The sequence below is a fragment of the Eulemur rufifrons genome, chromosome 9 (genome assembly GCF_041146395.1).
Source record: "Eulemur rufifrons isolate Redbay chromosome 9, OSU_ERuf_1, whole genome shotgun sequence".
In the NCBI taxonomy this organism is placed as follows: domain Eukaryota; kingdom Metazoa; phylum Chordata; class Mammalia; order Primates; family Lemuridae; genus Eulemur; species Eulemur rufifrons.
In genome coordinates, this window is record NC_090991.1 from 1,632,596 (window position 1) to 1,654,924 (window position 22,329).

General features: G+C 43.3%; 1 protein-coding gene across 3 annotated transcripts in view; it reads left to right on the top strand.

Annotated features, from left to right (window-relative positions):
- SPECC1 (sperm antigen with calponin homology and coiled-coil domains 1) overlaps positions 1-22,329 on the top strand; it is a 174,891-nt gene that overhangs the window by 60,536 nt on the left and 92,026 nt on the right. For all 3 annotated transcript variants that reach the window (XM_069481867.1, XM_069481868.1, XM_069481869.1), the window contains exon 3: positions 12,912-14,488. In XM_069481867.1, the coding sequence (XP_069337968.1) occupies positions 12,912-14,488 (1,577 nt within the window). The remainder of the gene's footprint in view (positions 1-12,911; positions 14,489-22,329) is intronic.

Here is a 22,329-nt window from a genome sequence, read left to right on the forward strand (position 1 = left end):
GTCCCAGCTACTTGGGAGGCTGAAGCAGGATGATTGCTTGAGCCCAGGAGTTTGAGGTTGCAGTGAGCTATGATGACGCCACTGCACTCTAGCCAGGATGACAGAGCAAGACTCTATCTCAAAAAACAAAACAAAAAAAAGAAACACACAAAACAAAACAAAAAAAAAAAAACAGTGTACATACCTTAATTTTAAAAATACTTTCTTGGAAAAAATGCTAAGGAAGTGAGCATGTGCTGTTGGAGAAATGGTGCCAATAGACTTGCTTGGCTCGATGCAGGGTTGCCACAAATGTTCAATTTGTCAAAAGTGCAGTATCTGCGAAGCACAATAAAGTGAGGCATGCCTGTATTAAGTCTCGTACACTAAATGTATGCTTAAATAGTTTACATGACTTTTGTTTTTAATTGCCTGATGTCCCCTGTGGAATCTGAAGCCTTTTCGGCTGGTCGGTTTGCAGCTGGTACACTGTACCATTTTCTATGCACTGTGCTGCTATCCAGTCTGAGTATCGCTTATCTGAAATGCTTGGACTTCGGATTTCAGATTTTTTTTGTGTTTTGGAATATTTGCATGTTGAGCATCCCTAATCCAGAAATACGAAATCTGAAATATACTTCAGTGAACACTTCCTTTGGGACTCACGTCAGGGCTCAAGAGGTTTTGGATTTTGGAGCATTTTGGGTTTGGGATTTTTGGATTTGGGATGCACAACCTGTACCAGTATGCTATGCCAGGGAGCTGACTCTGCGTTTGTCAGACTCCATTTTGAACACTTTTTGGTTGGCTTCCCAGCATCTACTTCCCTCTTCTCCCAGGAAATCCCCTTGGATAAGTCACCATTTTTTCCCTTTGAGTGGATCAGCATGTCACTTTGGCCTCAGTGAGTCAAGGATGGATGGCACAGACTCGGCCAGATGCGAGGAGACATTTGCTGCGGCTCCTCGGGGAGAGCTCCCGCTCTTCTCTGGGTTTGGCAGTGTGCAGATGTGAAGCCTGGAGCTCCCAGTGCCATCACACTGCCACCGGGGCAGGCAGCTTACGGACAAAGGTGACCTGCGGAGGAAGGCAGAAGCAACAGGTGGAGAGAGATTGACCCTGAGAACGTCTTCGGAATGAGCCAGACCCAAGACTGGACCTGATCCTAGACTTTCAGTTACGCAAGCCAAAACTTCTCTTTTTATTGCTGCAGGCTTGAGTTGGGTTTTCTGTTGTAACCAAAAGATCCCCACCTCACGGAGACCGTATCTGCAGTGTTTCTGACATTCTGGATAACGTTTCAGAGGGACCTTGGTAAGTCAAAGATCTGCATGCAGTTCGTCCAGTGCATGGACCCGGGGTCCTGTGAAGCCTGGTGAGAAGAATTAGGAATGTTTTGAGTGAAGATTTAGAAGACGCGGGAGAAACAGAGCTGCCCTCAGAGATTCAGATGTCGTGTGGAAGAGGCAATACGTTTGCTCCTTGTGTTTCCAGATTGTTTCAGAACTGGAGCCAGTGTGTGCCACGTTAACGGAGGTAGAAGTCAGCCTCATATAAAGAAAGATTGTCCAGCCAATCTGGACAGCTGCTGAGTTCTCTGTCACTGAAAATATTCAGTGGCAACCAGAACAGGAGAGTTTAGTAAATAGAACAGAAGTTGGACGGTTACTGATGCTACTTTGTGTGAAAAATGAGGCTACATGATTCCCTGTCTCTTCCAGTTCTGAAATAACATTTTATACTGCCTTAGCTGTGTCAGAAGACTTATGTGACCCTTGGGAAATCATGAAGCATCTCAGACCCTCAGTTTTCTTATCTGTAAAATGATGATACTTTTACCAACTGATTTTTGTAAGCCTCAAATTTGTGTGAAAATGCTTTGAAGACCAAAGCACTAGGCAAATGTAAAATGCTGTTATTATTGGCTACACAGTAAACTCTGATTCAAAGGATGTGGATGATTCCTTAAAGTTTTTTGTATGTTTTGACCCACGAGTGGTTTCCAAAAACAAACCAAAGGGGGGAAAAAAGTGATGTTAATCAGAATAAATAGGATTTACCATGTTCAGTCCATCTAATTCTCTAATTTCTCCAATTGCAAATCTGGATGGATTTAATATATTTTACTGGTGGAACTTGGAAGTTTCTCGGTGATCTCTATGAGACTGAGCTACAGCTGAGCCAGGTGTATAACTTTAGGAAGTCAGAGTTCAGTTGTGATCTAGACTAGGTGTTTCTGACTTGCATTAAGCGTCACAAACCTGAAGTTGAGCTTTCCCCATCTCTCCTGGAAGAAAGGCTGCACGTGGAGTGGCAGATCTTTTAATTCCCTAAAGCCCCACAGCCTCAGTTCCTCCTCATTCTTAGTGTTTGCTGCCTGGAGACTGTGTGCTGTATTTTCCCACAGTGCTGGGAGATTTCTGTTCAGAGGTGCCAAGCTCTCAAGTTAGGCAATGAGGATTTCATTTGGCCCACACAATGGGCAAGGAAGCTAACGCAGCGTGCAGAGCGAATTCTGGGACCAAGCGTTCCTTGGGCCACTTCAGTTTCAATGGAAATTAGACGTCCCTGTCTGCTTTGCACGTTTCAAATGGCACTTTGGGAGCTGCCCTTCCAGAGCCATTTTGCATTCTGCCTTCTCCTGGAGGTGACTAATGGCAGCTGGCTGTGTGGGCCGCCTGCAAGAAGCTGGTCAGACCATACCATTATCTCTTCCCATAAACACTGCAGCTTTGTTTCTGCCCCTATCTCGCCTGTAACCCAACACAGAGCAGTCACTGTGTCCTCTCCAGGCCTGAGCCCCCTTCTGAGTGTTAGGGGTCTTTTGTTCAGAAGCTGTATTGTCCCTCATTCTGGAACACAGCTCATAGTGGCCATGGTACAGCATGAGTATTTGGGAGGAAGGAGGAGTAGATTTACAAGTGTTTTGAATTCTCACCCCAATTGCTGAGCAAGTGGAGTGTGAGCAAAATTAATTTTGCATGCTGCAAAAAAACAAAAACAATAAAATGAAGATGAGACAGAAAAGGTTTATCCCTTACAAAAACCATCTCTAAACATTGACACTGCTGCTTGCTTTATACGGAGAAGCAAAATGAGTGAGTGATTGGGTTCGTTTGTATGAATGTAGAATTCTTTTGTGTTTTTTTTCCTCTGTTCGATTTGCAAAGAGAATTTCTGTTAACTTTAATATGAGATGTGTGAATCTCTCTAGAAAGCACTCCATGGAGACTTCCCAAAGAGCAGTCCAGCTATGGAAAAAATTACTTCTTCTACCACAGGCAAGGCGGGGCCCCAAGGTTTGATAACAGATTTAGTTCCTTATGGTCGTACATCTGCCTGCTGAATTGCCTCAAACTTTTTTTTTCCTTTTATCTCATTTGTTCTAAGTCCAAAGGATCAGTGCTGCCTATAAAACCAACGGATTACCAATTGCCTGTTTCCACACTGTCTTCACAGACATCCACATTTCTTTTTCTTAATTTTTATTATCAGAGTAGTTTATACACAGATTTAAAAATGACCCAGGGCAGGAGCTTATTATGACAAGCAAGGCTGCTGGGCTGCCCTACCCTTCCGGTTTCTTGTCTGTCTTCTCAGAGGTTAACCACCTCATTACATTTTCACTGCCTTTTAAAAAATATGCACTGTATTTTTTTTTAGAGCAGCTTTAGGCACAGCAAAATTAAGCAAAAGGTAGAGAGTTCCTCTATCCTATGCTCTTGTCCCCAAACACACACAGTCTCCCCCATTATCAACATCCCCCACCAGAGTGGCACATTGGTCACAGTTGGTGAACCCACATTGACACCTCATTATCACCTGGAGTCCGGAGTTCACACTGAGGCTCACTCTTGGTGTTGTACATCCTGCATGTTTGCACAAATGTCTAATGACTTGTATCTACCACTGTGTCTCGTGAGTCGTTTCCCTGCCCTGAAACCCTCTGTGTTCTGTTTGGTCATCCCTCCCCGCTCCCCAACCCCTGGAAACCACTGATTTTTTTTTTTTTAACCATCTCCATAGCTTTGTTTTTTCTATCATGTCATACGTAGCTTTTCAGATTGACTTCTTTCACTTAGCAATATGCATTTAAGGTTCCTCCTTGTCTTTTAATGGCTTGATATAGCTCATTGCTTTTTAAGGCTAAATACCATTCCATTATCTGGGTGTACCATAGTTGTTGATTCCAAGTTTTGGAAATTTTGAAGAAAGCTGCTATAAACATCGTTGTACGGGTTTTTGTGTGGACATGCATTTTCAGCTCATTTGGTTAATTACCAAGGAGCACTCTAGTTGGATCATGTAGTACAAGTATGTTTAGTTTTCTAAGAAACTGTCATCCAGAGTGGCTGTATCATTCCAGCAGTGAATGAGAGCTCCTGTTGTTCCATATCCTCAGTAGCATGTGATGGTGCCAGTGTTTTGGATTGTAGCCGTTCTAATAGGGTATAGTGATATCTCACTGTTTTAATTTGAAATTCCCTAGAGACATATGCTGTGGAGCATCTTTTCATATGCTCATTTTCCATCTGTATTTCTTCTTTGGTAAGATGTCTATTCAGATCTTTTGCCCATTTTTAGTTGAATTGTTTTCTTATTTTCGAGTTTTAAGAGTTCTTTGTATATTTTAGATAACAGTCCTTTATCAGATGTATTTTTTGAAAATATTTTCTCCTGTTCTGTGGCTTGTTTTCTTGTTCTCTTTGCATTGCAATTTTTTGATTTTTCAAATTTTGTTAACTTCTGTCCATGATAGATGAGGATTTAACTTACAACCTTCACCCCCTCCCAATATCATAATATCACTGTTTTTAGTTCCTTTCTTGGTTATTGCTTTTATTTTAATAATGTATTTCATCTTATTTCTTGTCTTGTCAACTGTGTATAGTATCTGCGACTCTCCATTTGTGAGGGAGGGTGGATGTTATTGTCACTTTCCTTTTCATCCACTCACTCTGCCTCTCAATTTCTGTCATCCATACTTTGCCTTTTTTGCTAGCAAGGATGACAGTATTCATATGTTCTAGAAAACAGTCTTGTGTACTCTGTATATAGGTCAATTTAAATGGTATTGATGTTATTGTGACTACTTATATATTCTTCACTGCAGGGTAAAGTCATGTGTTACGATTTTGTTACTTACAGAGCTGCTTGTTTTTATGAAGTTTCTTGTTTTTTCACTATTGTTATTATATCCTCTTTTTTAATACTCTTCATCCAATCAGATGTTCTGTCAAAGAAACTTCCCTTCTTTGGCACTTTGTCCTCTTGAATCAGTCTAGATTTATTTTCCATACTTGTTCCATGGGTATCATCTCGAGACTTCCCTTGACTGGTTTCCTGTAATAGAGCCACTGCTTCCTGGATCAATTGTTCTCTTCCTCTTTGGTTTACTCCCTTGTTTTGCTGGAGCACATCCTCAAATTTCTTCCTTAGAAAGGGTATTGACAGTTTAATTTTTGCAGTCATTGCATGCTTTAAAATGTGCTTTCTACCTCTGTGTTTGATTTATAGTTTGGTTGGATGTAGAATTCTAGGTTGAAAATCATTTTCCCTTTGAACTTTGAAGGTGTTTACTTTGTTGCCTTCTAGAATTTAAGATTGCTAATAAATGATGATGGCCCTTCTCATTCTCAATCTGTACCCCTTCCCCAAATTTAGGTGTTTTTGGTGTTCTGAAACTTTATAAAATATATATATCTCCATATGGGATTTTTTTAAATTCATTTTGCTTGACATGAATTTTGGAAACTCAGGTTCTTCAACTTTGGGGAGTTCTCTTGCTCTTTGATAACTTCCTTCACTCTATTTCCACTGGGATATATTTCTGGAAATTCTGTTAATTGGTTGATCTCCTGAAATGACCCTTGTGGTTTTTGTTTTTGTTTTAAGGCAGCATCTCCCTCTGTCACTCTGGGTAGAGTGCAGTGGCGTCATCCTAGCTCACCACAACCTCAAACGGCTAGGCTCAAGCTATCCTCCCGCCTCAGCCTCCCAGGTAGCTGGACTACAGGGTGCACATTGCCACGTCCAGCTAATTTTTCTATTTTTTGTAGAGATAGTCTCACTCTTGCTCAGGCTGGTCTCGAACTTCTGACCTCAAGCTATTCTCCAACCTTGGCCTCCCAGAGTGCTGGGATTACAGGCGTGAGCCACCGCACCCACCCTTGTGTTCTTAATCTTTTCTGTTTCTGTCTCTTTTTTTGTTTTGTTCAACATTTTGGGAGAGTTCCATGATTTTGCATTCCATCCCTTCTATTGAATTTTTAATTTGGCAAGCATATTTAAAAATTTTTAGAGCTTTTTCTTGTGTTATCTTTATTCTTTTTTCATAGGACTCTGGCCTTGTTTTCATGGATTATATCACCTTGAATCTCAACCCTATCAGTAGACCTTCTTTGAGTACCCTGTATAAATTAACCTTCTTCCTCACCACTCCCCTCCCTGCCACGGCTCTCCACATTCCAGGGCCTCTGCACATTTTGTGCATTCTTCTCAGCCTTCCCTTCTCCCTGTTATCTAGTTTGAGGTGTTCTTTGTGATAATTCTGTTTGCTTATCAAGTGTGTAGCTTGATACTCAGATCTGTCGCTCAGAGGAGAGGTCCATACAAGAAGAGTTAATTTGGGAGTCATCAGTATACAGGTGGTATTTATTTAAGATCATGAGAATGAGTAGAATCACCAGGAAAATATTTGCAATAAGAGAAGAATAAAGGCCAGGCACCTAGGTCTGAAGATTTCTAGCATGCAGAGCGGCGAGAGGAGGAAGAGGCAGCAAAGGAGACAGACAGCGGGTGCCGGTGGAGGGAAGTGGGAACCAGAGGGGTGTTTCCAAAAGGCAGGGATTATGTCAGCTCTGCTGAGAGGATTGAAAACGTCCATGGCTTTGGACCACGTGGAGCTCACTGATGACTCAGCAGGCAGTGTTTTGGTCCAATATTGGGCGTGGGTACCGGAATAAGTGAAAAGGGAAGAAATGAAGACAACCAGTGAACATAGCTCTTTCGAGGATTTCGATATGAGGGTAAGAGATAAATGAGATATGTAATAGCTGGAGAAAGATGTGGATTCCAGACGTTTTTTAATTGAGGAGGATTAAGCATGTTGAATGCCAGCCTGAAGGATCCAGTGGAAAGGGAATGCCACAGGATATGTCGGCGACATGAGGAGCCTGACTGGAGTGGAGTGCGTGTGTTGGAGAGCAAAGGCCACAGAAGGTGAGTGAGGTTGGAGACCTTGACTGGGACGAGATGACGTGTGGCCTTGACAGGCCAGGGAACAAGTCTGAGGTGGGTGCGGCAGGGGTAAGAAATGCTCGCAGATTCTGGAACAGAAACACAAACGAGATAGTTAAGGGATATTGGTCCAGAGTGTCCTGACGGTAGGAGGGGCTGGATGGAATCAGGAAGACCTGTGAGAAAACGGTTTCAGAAAATTAGAACATTCTGAGGACCCGGACTGGATTCAGACCAAAAGGAAAAGAAAGGGAAAATAAGGGAACGTTTCCAAAACCATTAATGGGATTCATTGGCTGACTGGTTGGTTGCCAAAAGAAGGAGCGAGGAAATTTTAAATAAGATTTTAAGGTTCCTTGCATGGAGGAACGTGAGAATTGGTTGGCACTACTGTCAGACACAGATAAAAAGAGTGAAGGAAGGAAGGTCCGTGAAGTTAGCAGCCGCTGAAAAGTTGAGAAGGTGAAGATTGAGGGGGAAAGTTAGAGTCAACAGTGAAGAAATTATTGGAACTCTTTGAGGAAACGCTTTATGAAGAGTGCCGGTAAAAACAAAAATCCTAGTAGTTTAGGTTCTTAGAAACTGAATGAGCAAGTTCTTTTGTGTTGAGGAAGCAAGACAGCAGTCTTGTGGCCTGTGAAGCTGGTGCATTTTCATTTGCATCTCCTACCTGTCTCCCACAGAGCAGGTGCTCCGAGCATACTTGTTGAACGAATAAATGATTCATTTATTTCAGAATGTCACCGTTTCCTTCGCCAGTTCACGTTAGGGAGAAGACCTACTAAGAACAGCCCCACAACTGCATCCTTTGGGGCAGATGGGGGACAAAAAAAAAAAAAAAAAGAACTAAAAATATTTTATGTTCAGCTCATGAGAATCACCGCTTGAAACAGTATTTCTTTGCCTGATCCATACTTTCTATTCTCTGTAAAGACTTATTTTTTCCACTGCCTGTCTGTCTATTATTGATAGGATTTTTCCCTCCTATGTTTATTTTTTAATTTTTAAACTTTTTAATAAATTTATCTTTCGACAAAAATTTCATATATTATGCACAATGTGATGTACAGAATTGTATGAAATATGTATACATTGTAGAATGGCTAAATTGAACTATTGAACACAGGTATCACCTCAAATGCTTATCGTTTTTTGTGGTGAGAACACTTAAAATCTACTCTCTTAGAGATTTTTCAAGTATACAATACATTGTTATTAACTATAATCACATGATGTACATCTTTTGAACTTACTCTTCTGTCTAACTAAAACTTTATACCCTTTGACCAACATCTCCCCAAGCCCCACCCTCCTTCCCACAGCCCCCAGTAAGCACCGTTCTACTCTCTGCTTCTATGAGATCAACTTTTTTAGATTCCACATATAAATGAGATCATCCAGTATTTGTCTTTCTGTGCCTGGCTTATTTCAGTTAACATAATGTCCTTCAGATTCAATCATGTTATCACACATGACGGGATTTCCTTCTCTTTTTAAGGCTGAATAGTATTCCATTGTTTATATAGACCACATTTTCTTTATCCATTCGCCCGTCGATGGATACTTAGGTTGATTCCATATCTTGGCTATTGTGAACAACAGTGCAGTGAGCATTAGAGTGCAGATTTCTCCTGGACATGCTGATTTCATTGCTTTGGCTATATCCCCAGTGATAGGATTGCTGGATCAGATGGTGGTTCTATTTTTAATTTTTTGAGGAACCTCCATACTGTTCTCCATAATAGCTGTACTAATGTACATTCCCATCAATACAAGGGTTCCCTTTTCTCCACATCCTCACCAATAATTATCTTTCATGGTTTTGTGTGTGTGTGTGTGTGTGAGAGAGAGAGAAAGAGAGAGAGCGAGATGGGGTCTCTCTGTATTGCCCAGGCTGGCCTCAAACTCCTGGACTCAAGTGATCTTCCCACCTCAGCCTCCCAAGTTGCTGAGACCCATGGTACAGGCATGTGCCACCACGCCTGGCTATCTGTCATATTCCTTATAGTACCCATTCTGTCAGATGTGAGGTGATCTCTCATTGTGGTTTTAATTTGCATTTCCCTGATGATTCGTGCCCTTTTTTCTACATAATCTTTGGCTACCTTCTGGTTTTTAATTTATTGAACAAATGTAACTGTAAGAAAGAAACAAAAATTATAAACCAACCTAGCCTAATATTCAGCTGTTCTCAATATTCTGTTTGTCTACAAATACTTAGTTTGATGTTACTTACGATCCACCACAATATAATTTTTATTGGCATTTAAAAATGTAAGAAATCAAACATGTTTCTTTTTTTGTTATTGTATTAGTCTTTATAATTATGAGGTGGAGCTTGCTTTATTTTAGCTCTTTGGAGTCAGCCCGCAAGCCTGAGGGGGTGGCGGGAATAAGTGACGATCGGGGTGGGAGGAGGACGAGAGACCTGTGGGTGCTGATGGAGCCGGACTCCGTTCTGCTGCGTCCTCTCGACTCCCCTGCGGTCACCTTGCCACGGTGCCAGGAAAGGTAACGTGGCCGGCAGCAGGGTTTCAGAATGCACTGGTTGGCGATAAGGCTTGCCTCCCAGGGCTTGAAGGAGACTCCACTGGTAGAAGCCTTCTAATCGATGACACCATGAGCAGTAGGACGGCTCCCGCTCTTCCGTCGGTGCCTGTGAAGAAGGGTGTCGGGGCTGGAGACCTGGGCTCAGCTGGGGTGGGGACAGCCAGGCGCTGGCCACAGCTCCGTCTGATGACGAATTTTAGCAACTTTCTCTGAACCTGACCTCTGCCCCGTACAGTTTCTTGAAATGATGTGTGCAGAGATGGGAAGAACCTTTTAGGAAAGAGAGATGTAGTCAAAAAAAAAGAAAAAGAAAAAAGAACAGATGTAATAAGAAGTACAACTGGAATGTATATTTCATAATGCACAGCTGGATGCATTTCACAAATATACTTTGAGTTAATGTTTTTTAAAAATTCCTAGCCGTTTAGATAAGACATAAGTAACACTGAAGGGAAGAATAGGCTAAGATTTGGCAGCAAAAGGAAGAAGTTAAACTATAGCTAGAAATAACGACAGAGTGTCTGTTCTGCTTTAGCTCTTTCCATCTTCAAAACCAACAAATAACTAGAGGTTTAAAAAATGGAAAGAAATAAAAGGAGCCTTATTTATGGTCCTACTAGGAATGGCAGACGGACAGTGAGTGAGTCCTGCCCTCTCAGGCTTGCCTGTTCTGCTGTAGTTATGGTGAAACTCTAGTGCTCTTCCAGCTTTTATCATGGCCCTTGCCAAGATGACTTCATGCTAGAGACTGGCATTACTAAAACGTTTTATTGCTCAGTGGTTTCAGTCTTCATTTCACAAGAGTGATTAAATAGGTCTTGTCTTTACCGAGCGTGCAGCGTGTCGCAAGTGCAGCATCTGGACGTGAAAAGGACGGTTGACCCTTGAACAACACTGGTTTGAACTGGTTGTCGAAAACGTTGAGAAAAAGATATGTCATGAATGCATAAAATATATGTAGATCCTAATCAATTTTATCATTTACTTCCGTAAGATACGCACAAATCTATTACAAAAAGTTAAAATTTGCCGCAACTTACCCACGCAAACACAGACCATACCTGGCACCATTGGCAGTCAAGAGAAATGTAAACAAATACAAAGATGCACTATTAAATCATAACTGCATAAACCAACTATAGGACATACTGTACTGCTGTAATAATTTCATAGCCACCTCCTGTTACAGTCGTGGCGAGCTCAAGTGTTGGGAGTACCTGCTTAAAATGCCCTTTGAACTAATTGTGTCCGAGTGAGCAGTTTGTCCCTCTAGTAAATTGCGGATTGCAGTACAAAGTGATGTCTTGAAGTTCTCTTGTATTTTAATCGTGTTTAGTGCAATACCATAAAACTCACATAACTCCATGGAACCCATGTGAAGTGCCACTAGTGATGTTGGAGGTGCGCCCCAAGAGGCAGAGAAAAGTCATGACATTACAAGAAAAGTTGGCTTGCGTGCTGGGCACCTTAGATTGAGGTCTGGAGTTATGGGTGCCACCATTTCAGACAGACAATTCGTCTTACAGACAGACAGCATCAACTTATAGTAGTAATAAATAAAGTACAGGACTGTAAATGCATGTTCTCTTGTGAGTTTCTTAATAACATTTTCTTTTCTCTAGCTGACTTTATTATAAGAATACAGTATATATACATAAACAAAATATGTGTTAATGGATGTTTGTTATTGGTGAGGCTTCTGGTCAACATTGAGCTATTAGTAGTCAAGTTTCTGGGGAGTCAAGAGTTATACATGGATTTTTTACTTTAAGGGAGGTCAGTGCTCCCACCCCCATGTTGTTCAAGGGTCAACTGTATTGAAAGTCTATTATAGTTCTCTTATTAATAGCTTCCCAGGAACTTAATTTGAAAAAGTTAATTTAAAAACTTCTAAAAATTAAAAACATATTAATATGACAGTTTAGACTTTATGAAGTCAAAGTTTCAAAAGGACTCAGTTGTATTAGGTGTGTAGCGATGAATGCCTTCAGCCTTTACATCATCAGGATTCAGGATGTTTATTTAATGTATTTATTTTTTTAAGAGACAGGGTCTTACTCTGTTTCCCTGGCTGGAGTGCAGTGGCCTGATCATAGCTCACTGCAGCCTCCAACTCCTCGCTCAAGTGATGGATCCTCCCACAGCCTCCCGAGCAGCTGGGACCATAGGCGCGCACCACCACGCCCCGCTAACTTTTCTATTTTTAGTAGAGACAGGGTCTCTCTCTTGCTCAGGCTGGTCTCAGACTCCTGAGCTCAAGCGATCCTCCTTCCTCGGCCTCCCAGAGTGCTGGAATTGCAGACGTGAGCCACCGCGCCCGGCCCCCATTTGTGCCTATTTCTCTATGTATGCGCTTGAGCACACCACTTACACTTATGTTAAAAGTGGTATGTCATTGGATCAGATCAGTCTCTCCTTAGTATTATTTGTATCTTCTCATTTCTTAATCAAATTTTTGTGCTCAATCAAAATATGTTAATGAATTTTTTAAAAGTGTTTATTGAGAAATTCACAGTGAACTTGAATTTCATCAAAAGACTATTGTCTAGTTGCCCACATTATCAGTTCAGATGTATTAAATTTCAGGTTCCAGAAAACCGAACTCTCAAGGTGACTTAAATGAAGGGTATTTACTGGCTTGCGAAACTGGAAGGCCAACAGCAGGCCAAGCTTCAGGGTTGATTAGATTCAGCGACTCATCAGTGCCAGTAAGGATTTAGCTTTTTTCTCTCCACGCTGCTGTTTGTATTCCCTTGTGAGGGCAGGGTGGCTGCCGACCGTTCCCACACCCATGCGGTTTCTCTCCCCTGCCTGGCGATATTTGACAGCCTGCCCACAGCACCTTTCCTGTGTCTCATTGATCCTAATCGAGGTGTGTGCCTGGGCCTCGATCCGGCCGCCGTGGCTGGGCATGGGAGTGCTCCGCCCAGCTCGCACTCGGAGTCAGCTTCCCCCAGGTGGGGGCTGTGGAGGAGGTGCCTAAACCCCAGTCAGACCTGAGTCATTAGCCAGAGGAGGAGGCAGTGGATGAGGGGGTGACAGCCACACTGTCCACTATGCCACATGATTTGAAGTCATTTGGGTTTTGTTTATAGAAATGCTTGCTTTTTTTCCATTTTTTTTCTTCTTTTTCTGTCTTTAAGGGGCCGTCACAACAACCAAACGGACAGGCATTCCAGCGCCACGGGAATTTTCAGTAAGCGTCTCAAGAGAGAGGTCTGTGCCACGTGGTCCCTCCAACCCCAGGAAACTGGTGTCCAGTCCAACTTCTTCTAGCACCCCCACCCCCACCAAGCACCTGAGGACCACTTCCTCAAAGCCCAAGCAAGAGAATGAAAGTGGAGAAAAGGCTGTGCTCGAGTCGCAGGTTCGGGAACTTTTGGCAGAAGCCAAAGCAAAAGATAGTGAAATTAACAGGCTTCGAAGTGAACTAAAGAAATTCAAAGAGAAAAGGACTCTGAACACCGAAGGGACTGATGCTTTGGGCCCAAATGGAGATGGAACATCCGTCTCGCCTGGTGACACAGAACCTTTAATAAGAGTTCTTGAGGAGAAGAACAAGAACTTTCAGAAAGAGCTTGCTCATCTGGAAGAAGAAAACCGGGTCTTGAAAGAGAAACTGACCTATCTTGAGCAATCCCCCAATTCAGAAGGAGCAGCGAGTCACACCTGCGACAGCAGCTGCCCGACATCCGTAACTCAGGAGTCGAGCTTCGGAAGCCCGACCGGAGATCAGTTGTCAAATGAGATTGATGAGTATAAAAAAACCATCCATGGAAATGCGTTACGGACGTCGGATTCCTCAAGCAGCGATGTCACCAAAGCTTCTTTGTCACCAGATGCCTCTGACTTTGAGCACATTACAGCAGACACCCCCTCGAGGCCCCTGTCCTCCTCTAGTAACCCCTTTAAGGGTTCGAAGTGTTCTACCACCGGGAGCTCCCCACACAACGCCAGCGAACTGTCCCTGGCTTCCCTCACCGAGAAGATTCAAAAGATGGAAGAGAACCACCACAGCACCGCCGAGGAGCTGCAGGCCACTCTGCAGGAATTGTCGGACCAGCAGCAGATGGTGCAGGAGTTGACGGCCGAGAATGAGAAGCTGGTGGATGAGAAGACGATTTTAGAGACCTCCTTTCATCAGCATCGAGAGAGGGCGGAGCAGCTAAGTCAAGAAAACGAGAAGCTGATAAATCTTTTACAAGAGCGAGTAAAGAAGGAAGAGCCCAGCACCCAAGAAGGGAAAATCCTGGAGCTGGAGCAGAAGTGCACAGACATCCTTGAGCAGGGCCGCTTTGAGAGAGAAAAGCTGCTCAACATTCAGCAGCAGCTGACCTGCAGCTTACGGAAGGTCGAGGAAGAAAATCAAGGCGCTCTGGAAATGGTTAAATGTCTGAAGGAGGAAAATGAAAAACTGAATGGGTTTCTAGAACTGGAACGGCATAATAACAGCGTGATGGCCAATACTTTGGAAGAGTGTAGGCTTTCCTTGGAAGGGCTGAAGCTGGAGAACGGGTCTCTGAAGGCTCATGTGGAGGGAGAGAAGAAGTCCACAGAGACCGGCACCGCGGGGCCCATGGCGGAGAGCTGTGACGTTCAAGAAATGTTGCAGATGGCTCGAGCCGAGAAAGATCAACTGGAACTGTCTTGTGCCGAGCTCAGACAAGAATTACTAAAGGCAAATGGTGAAATTAAACGTATTTCCAGCCTGCTCGCCAAGGTAAGAGGGGATATCTCTTTAACTGGTATTTGCTCATCTTTGTTAACATTTCTCTCCTTGACCCTTAAATTCACACAGAGCAAAGAGAACTAGTTTCTCAGTCTGTTCCTTCATGAATCCAGCATTCTAGCTTGAAGACCCATTAGGTTCCAGACAGACTGGAATTGGGGGTACAAAAATGAAACACTCACATTTCTGACTACAGGCAGTTCAAAATGTCGTGGGGATGTAGTGAATCAAATAAGAGAGGATAATGCAATGATAAAGGATATCATAGAGTCTGTCCGGACCCAGTCTAGTGCAAAGGAGAGACACCTAGTGTGATATGGGAGAGATGGGGTAGGATAGGAGGACTTCCCAGAAGAAGTGGCAACTGAGCTGAGAAAGATCAAGTGAGAGTTAGCCACGACATCTGTCAGGTAGCATGCTTTTAGCTACTAGTAACAGGCAGTTAAAAATCACCTCCAATTTTTCCAAAAAACCACTCTTTTGTGTTTTCTTCCAGATACACGTACGTGTATGTGTATCTCACAAGTTAAAAAAAAATTTAGACTCATCCTGTACATGTTATTGACTTTTTTATGTTTAACTTTTTCTCAGTGTATTTTCATCATTAAATATTCTTTTAAACATTATTTTAAAGGCCAGATAGTATTTTATTATATAAATATTTCATGTTTACTAGTCCCCTGTTGTTTAACATGTACGTATTATTGAACATTTATGTTCTTTCCAGTCTTTCAATATTGTAAATACATTTTTTATATCTCTCTGATTATTTCTGTAGGAGAAATTCCTAGACGTTGACTTACCGAGTCAAAGAGTATAAACATTTTAAAGACTTTCGACACATCCAGCCAGATTGCCCTTCAGAAATATTATGCCAATGTGTTCCCACCCGCAGTTCATGAGAGCACTTGTTTCCCTGAGCCCTTGCCAACACTTGATATTAAATTGTTACGTCATTCCAATCTGTTAATTATTTCCTTTTCTTAAACCTTTTTTTTTTATTGGGGACATCTTCCCCAGCCCAAGATCAAATAAATAATCACTTTTTAAATTTTTTAAAAAGTTCTTTAATCAGTCTGGAATTTGGTACATGCTGCGAGACTTGTGGTGACTGATGACCTCTGCCCACCTCGCAGGGCAGTGCGGGAAGGTGCAGAGAGACAGCTTCCTGTTTCCTGTTTCCGCCAAGCTCTGGGTCGGCGATTTAGGGGTCTGCTGGTGAGAGAAGTTGAAAACATCTTCCCACCTTACTTCAGGGGCTGTCACTGTTTCGAGAAGCAAATTATGCCGGGAGCTCCCAGGGAGACTTTTCTCTGTGGCCTCTTCTGTCTTAAGATCAGTCAGCCGCAGCCCGATTCCGCACTGAGCCGCCCCTGGTCACAGTGGTGTCCCGTGTTAGGGCTCCTGCCATTGCCTGTGTTCTAAATTCACAAGTGTCTTATTGAATGTATGGAAGTAATTCATTAGAGGTTGCTGGCCAGGCACTCATTTGAACTGTAGGTTGGTAATTGAAGCTTTACATTAAGTTTTGTTATCTTGTAGAAGAAGATTATTCTTTTTTTGCTTCAGAGTTACAAATTACTCTTACAAAATGTTTAATCTCCCAGGTGGACCTTCTTGAAGAACTCTCTCAGTCCCTCATCTGTCTCTTGTATATTTTGGCATAACATTAAATACATATATCAATGAGAAATCATTTGGTATCTTAAAAAAGAGCTTATTTTTTTCTGATCATAATGTGATATATTCATTACCGAAGATTTAGAAAACACAGTATAAAAAAGGAAATAAATATTACCTTTAATCTCACTGCTTAGAAAAAAAACTGTTAACATTTTGCAATATGTCCTTGCAGGCTTTTCCTCGGTTCATACACATTTAGGCATGCATAGAAACCTACATTAACTTGATTATGATGTTTAATCTTCCTGTCCAGAAGAATAGAGTACGTCCATCCACATTCCAAGAATACAAAGAACTAGTTGGATTAGTTTATCAGTTCTACTGTTAATCTATTTCTGATTATTTCTACTTTTACCTTTATTTTCATCCTGCTTTTTGGTATATTTCTTTGGTTTCTTCCTAGTTTCTCGGGTAAAATTTTTCATTCATTTCACTTTTTCCTTTCTTGGTTGATAATGAAAGCATTCAAAGGTATGAATTTGCCCCTTCTTGTAGCTTTGGCTAAATAAAGACAATAAAATCTAGAATCTTCTGGGACAAATTAAATATAATTTAGAGAAAAAGGAAAGTGTTTACATTCTCTGTAGAGTGCAAGGCACAACATATATGTTGAAAATCAAGCTGTTATTAATATTATAAAATCAAACTATTGTTAATATATCTCATGTCTAATTGCCTGCTAACTAGAATTATCAAATACTAGGCTAGGTGTGATGGACACGCCTGTAATCCTAGCACTTTGGGAGGCCGGGACAGGAGGATCGCTTGAGGTCAAGAGTTTGAGACCAGCCTGAGCAAGAGTGAGACCCCCGTCTCTACCAAAAATAGAAAAATTAGCCGGGTATGGTGGCAGGTGCCTGTAGTCCGAGCTACTCGGGAGGCTGAGGCAGCAGGATCACTTGAGCCGAGGAGTTAGTTCAAGGTTGCATTGAGCTATGATGATGCCACTGCACTCTAGCCAGGGCAACAGAGTGAGACCCGTCTCTAAAAAAGAAAATAATAACAACAACAAAAAAAAACAATTATCAAATACTGACAGTGGGATGAAAAAGATCCCAGCTAGTATTTTTAGGTAAGGATTTGAGGTAAAGATGGGGGTAAGATACCACATAGGGTTTCCTTTTATACATATCGAGATCCTAGGTCTGTGATTTTATGCTATCTTATGTGCACAGAGACATTGACAGGCAGTGAATCTGTAACATACTAATCTTCCTGCCTTTTTATATTACTGTAGAAAAAGTAAAACCCAGACCTCCTAAACAGACCGATAGCTTCTTGTGTCGCACTGCAGAATATCAACTAATCCACCAGCAGCCATGAATTCACATTATGCTTAGGGGCTTCATGTCCAGAGGATAGATAACAGGATCACTTCTAGCACAAAACCACAGTGCAGAACATGGAGCTGTTCTGGGTCCTCATGGCTAACCCAGTGACTGATTTTTTCACCTTTACGTTGTGCAGTGTGGGATAAAAGTGTGATGGTGGGTGGATCCTGGTCTTGGACCTAATTTAAAGGGCAGCATTTCACGTTTCATCATTAAGTATGTTTGTTGTAGGCATTTAGTACATACCCTTTATTATGTTGTATAAGTATTTTGCTAGGATATGTTTTGTTTGGCTTATTTTTAAATAAAGAATGGGGATTGAATTTTTTCTGTATCTGCTGACACAATAATGATAGTTTTTATGTAATCATAGCATTTTTCTCCTGTAATTTGTTAACGAGGTGAATTACAATAATGGCTTTTCTGAGATAGTCTAGTGTTAAATCATCTTTGCTTTCCTGGGGTAAATCCTAATTCTTCACTTCTCAATCGTTTCACTTAACGTTTTTGTGTAGAACCTTCAAATACAACTGCCTTCAGCAGATGTTGGAGTGACTGTCCAGTCAGTCACCAGGTACCAGCTTTTGCCCCTTGAGCACTGCATTCATCCTCCCTAATTCTTGGCAGAAGGTGAATACTATGAGAAAAGAACAGAGTAACCCATTTACAAAGGGGAAAAGCAATGTCAGACCAACTTATAATCTAGTAGATTTAGTAAATCTGTATGTTTCCAGTTTAGATAAGTTACTTAAGTTACTCAGATACTGTTAATATTTGGAAGAGCCTTTGAAAAGTCTTCAGATGTACTTTTTTAAAATAGGAGGTAGGGGCCGGCTGGGGGGGTGGGATGGGGGGGGCGGCGGTGCCTCATGCCTGTAATCCCAGCACTCAGAGGCTGAGGCCGAGGCAGGAGGATCGCTTGAGCTCAGGAATTCAAGACCAGCCTGAGCAAAAGCAAGAGCAAGAGCCTGTCTCTACTAAAAATAAAAAAATTAGGCAGGCGTGGTGGCGCATGCCTGTAGTCCAGCTACTTGGGAGACTGAAGCAGGAGGATCACTTGAGCCCAGGAATTTGAGGTTGCTGTGAGCTAGGCTGATGCCACGGCTCTCTAGCCCGGGCAACAGAGTGAGACTCTGTCTCAAAAAATAAATAAATAAAATAAACTAAAATAGGAGGTAGGTCTCTGCCTCATGTAATAAATGGGAAATTGATAGGACTTCCTCAGTAATTATGTATTTTGTAGGCTTTTTCTTCCACTTTGAATTCAGCAGTTTGCTAATATCACCATTCTCTTCAGTCTCTCTGATATACACCATATGCATTTTGCCAGCAGCTTGATCTGTGGCCATATGACATACTTCTGTATAGCTCTGAGGAAAGGTCTGATTTCCACAGAATCCCAAAGCCGCCACCTCCTAGCACCAGACTTGTACCTGCCCTAGCCAGCAAGCAGCATGGAATTGCATAGAATTATTGTTTTTCCAGACTATAACATAATCTGGCTTTAAACTTTTTTTTTTTTACTTTCACCTTTTCAGTTGTTTGGGATCTTGATTTCAAGTTCAAATATCTTTACTAAGCTTAAAACCTAGAAGTTTTAAAAGAAAAATACTTATTTTTCCCCTGACGTTGAAAGCGTGTAGGTAGTATCCTTAGAAACTTAGTTCTTTCTACAGAAACTTGGGTTTCTTCCAGAGGATTAAGGAGATTATAAATAACCGCTCACTGTGAGTGGTCAGGGGAGAACCAGTAGAGGTGAAATGACCAGTTGTAACCAGTGTTGATCCGGGAGCCAAACTGATTTAGAGTAGCCACTGGCAGAACCAAAATGTGAGAGGAAAATGCGGCAAGTGGATCACCCTATATCCACGACATCAGAAACGGATGCCTCAAAGGACTCAAGAGATCCTGACGCCTGGTTTAAACAGTCGCTGGTCCAGGAGTCTATGCAGGCGGTGCTTTGGGCTGTGAGGAACAGAAAGCGCTGCTGTCGGCGACATAAGCCAGCAGACACTCCCTCCGCTCCCAGGCCTGGGGTCGGGAAACGCGTGGTTGCTAGCAGTGGCCCGGGGTGCCAAGGCTGGGGCTGGCAGCTCAGTGATTCTTGGGCCTCCTGCGAAGGGTGCAGCGTAGCTCAGCACCACCGAGCGTCTTGGCCCCACGTGCCGGGGCTGTCGGCAGGGCATGTCTCCCCAGAACGCCCCAGCAGCTTTCGCTTCACATCTCATCGGTCAGGTGAGACCAATGACACAGCCACCCCCAGCCCACCTCTCTCAAAATCACAAGCTCTCAGCCTGACTCCTAAACTAAATTGGGATTCTGTTAGAAAGGAGGAAAGGGGGTGGGGTGCGGCTTTGGCGGGGAATGAGCACTGTTGGCCTCCCGCCTGGACTCGCTTTTCCCCCCAGAGTACTCGGTGATCTCATCGTATAGACAGACCCTTCCCCCGCGCTAGACTCACCGCCTCACTCCTTGCAGGGCCCGGCCACACCTGTTCGTTCCTGGCCAGGTGTGCTTTTTGGGAAACGTGGTGAGGGGGACGCTCTCTCTGCCTAAAGGGCCCGCCACCCAACCCCTTCCTCACTCACCTGGTGCCTCCCTTAGGCTTTCAGTCTCAGCTACAGGGCCACTTCCTTAGAGCTCTTCCTTCGGCTCTGTGGGGCCTCTGTCTCTCGGACTCTCCGTGTTGCCTCCGTGAGGTGTGTCGTAGTAGAGCCACCAGGATGGGTTGCGTGCAAGCCCCTTGCCCATCCCAGCCACTTGGAGATGCTCCACCGTGTTGGCAAGTCCGTTTGGTGGGGTTGAGGGGAACCTCAGGGGACACTTCTCCCGCCTGAATACTGACTTGCTGTGGTTGCACAGTTGGTGAGGTCGCTTAGCTGCAAACAGGGAGACGCAATCATCGTCACTGCAGACCTCATCTGCCCCCTTTCTGGCACAAAACGTCCACTGTCTGGTGAAACAGGCTGACACCATGCTGGCAAGAAGGCGTGTCGGACGCTTTTGTCCACAGCCTGTTTCCAGCTCCCCTGGATCCCCTGAGGAGGTGGAAGTCAGGAGGGGACTGTGGGTGGCAGCTGGGGAGAGGCCGCAGGCCCCAGCCTGGCCGTGCAGAGCCTGCTGTTCACCAAGAGCTGAGGCTTATGGAGATTAAATGACAAAGCCAGAACGCCTGTGTCTTTGTTACCTGAGCTGCGACAGTTGTGTGGTCCGCAATTCATGATAGTCACGTGTTGGCCTGTCTGCCGGATCCCCCTCACCCAGGTCTCTGCTCTTGAAACCGTGTGCAAAGGGGCGAAAGCTGACCCTGCAGGTGTGGTGGAGGCGATTGGATGGTTTGAGGAAGGGTGGTCTTGCCGGCCGGGCCAGATCTGCAGAACCTTGTGGCTCCAACCCCTGTGATCCCACAGGGGGGCTACTTCTCCCTGGGGGCCTGGCATCAGCTGCTGCCCTTTCTGGGTTCCTTGCCCGACCCCCTCCCCCTGTGTTACACTCATTTTTCTCCTTAGATACGTTATTACCTTCGGTGAGGTGAGGCCTGAGCACCGTCTCTCCCTTCCACCTGCCCGCAGGACTGGCCTGTGAGCCCGGGTGTTGTCCCAGCGTGTCCTGGGAAGCACCTGGGTGAGGCACCTCTGCTTCTGAAGGTCGCTCCCGGTCACAGCCCTGCTTCTGAAGCTCCTCCAAGTTCCCGAAGGTGAAATACAGATTTTTATCCTCATCTTTGAGTTTTCCATCAGCCCTTTTTTTTCCATAACAGAAGTGTAAATAAACTAGCATATCCTCCTCTCTCTTGGCAGAGCAGTGTTTCAAAAAGAAATAGTAAGAATTCAAATTTAGGCCAGTAAGAATAAAATATGGCCGTCTGTCTGCAGTATCTGTTCACAACAGGGCCAAGAAAGAAGCAGAGGGAGTTTTGTGGTGGCCAATCTAGATGTCAAAACAAAACAGCACACATTTGTACTCATGGTAAAGTTACTAAGCTATCAATCCAGGTTTATTTACTCTTATACTGTATATAATTTCAGCATTGCGATTTCTTCCATATATTAGGTATTTAGTAAATGCTTATCAGATGAATGAATGTCAGAGAAACTTGCAACAGAATTAGGATAGATGCTGCTATATCAATATGTTCAGAAATGAAGTTTATCATATTGAAATAATAAAGCTAATATTTTAGTGCTTTATATGTGCTAGGTACTATTAGAACCTTTAGATCATTTAATCTCATTTAATCATCATAATCTCATACTGTAGATTCTGTCATTAATGTTTTTTCAGTTGTGCAAACAGGCAGAGAATAGTTATTATTCTAATTAATTGATTGATGAAGCTAGGATTCGAGCTAGGTCTGAACTTAGAGCTCTTGCTGTTAACCACTGATTTAAACAGCTTCCCAGCTCCCTGAAAGCAGAGAAGATAGAGAAAAAGTCCTTAAAAAGGACTCTGACACGCTGTCACTGTCTTTTTAAAGCCAAAGCCCTTTGGTTTGTAGGAAACAACCTTTGAAAGCCTCTGTTGAACTAGGACAACTTTACCTGCCTGTAATATAATGGAGAGATTCACAGTGAAAGCCTGAGTCATCGAGAAATGTTTGATTTCTGACCTGAACGTTGAAGGGAGTAGGCGTTCACCGGGTGAACGGGCGGCGGGGATGGTGGGAATGTTGCTGGAAGAGCGCAGTGAGTCCTGGGGCCCCAAAGCCAGGCAGGTCAGGAAGTGTGGGAGTTTATTGTCCCCGGGGTGCACAGGGCCGTCACTGGAAGTGCCCAGGAGGGGGCGCCCGTCAAGCAGTTTGAGCTTTATCCTTAAGAT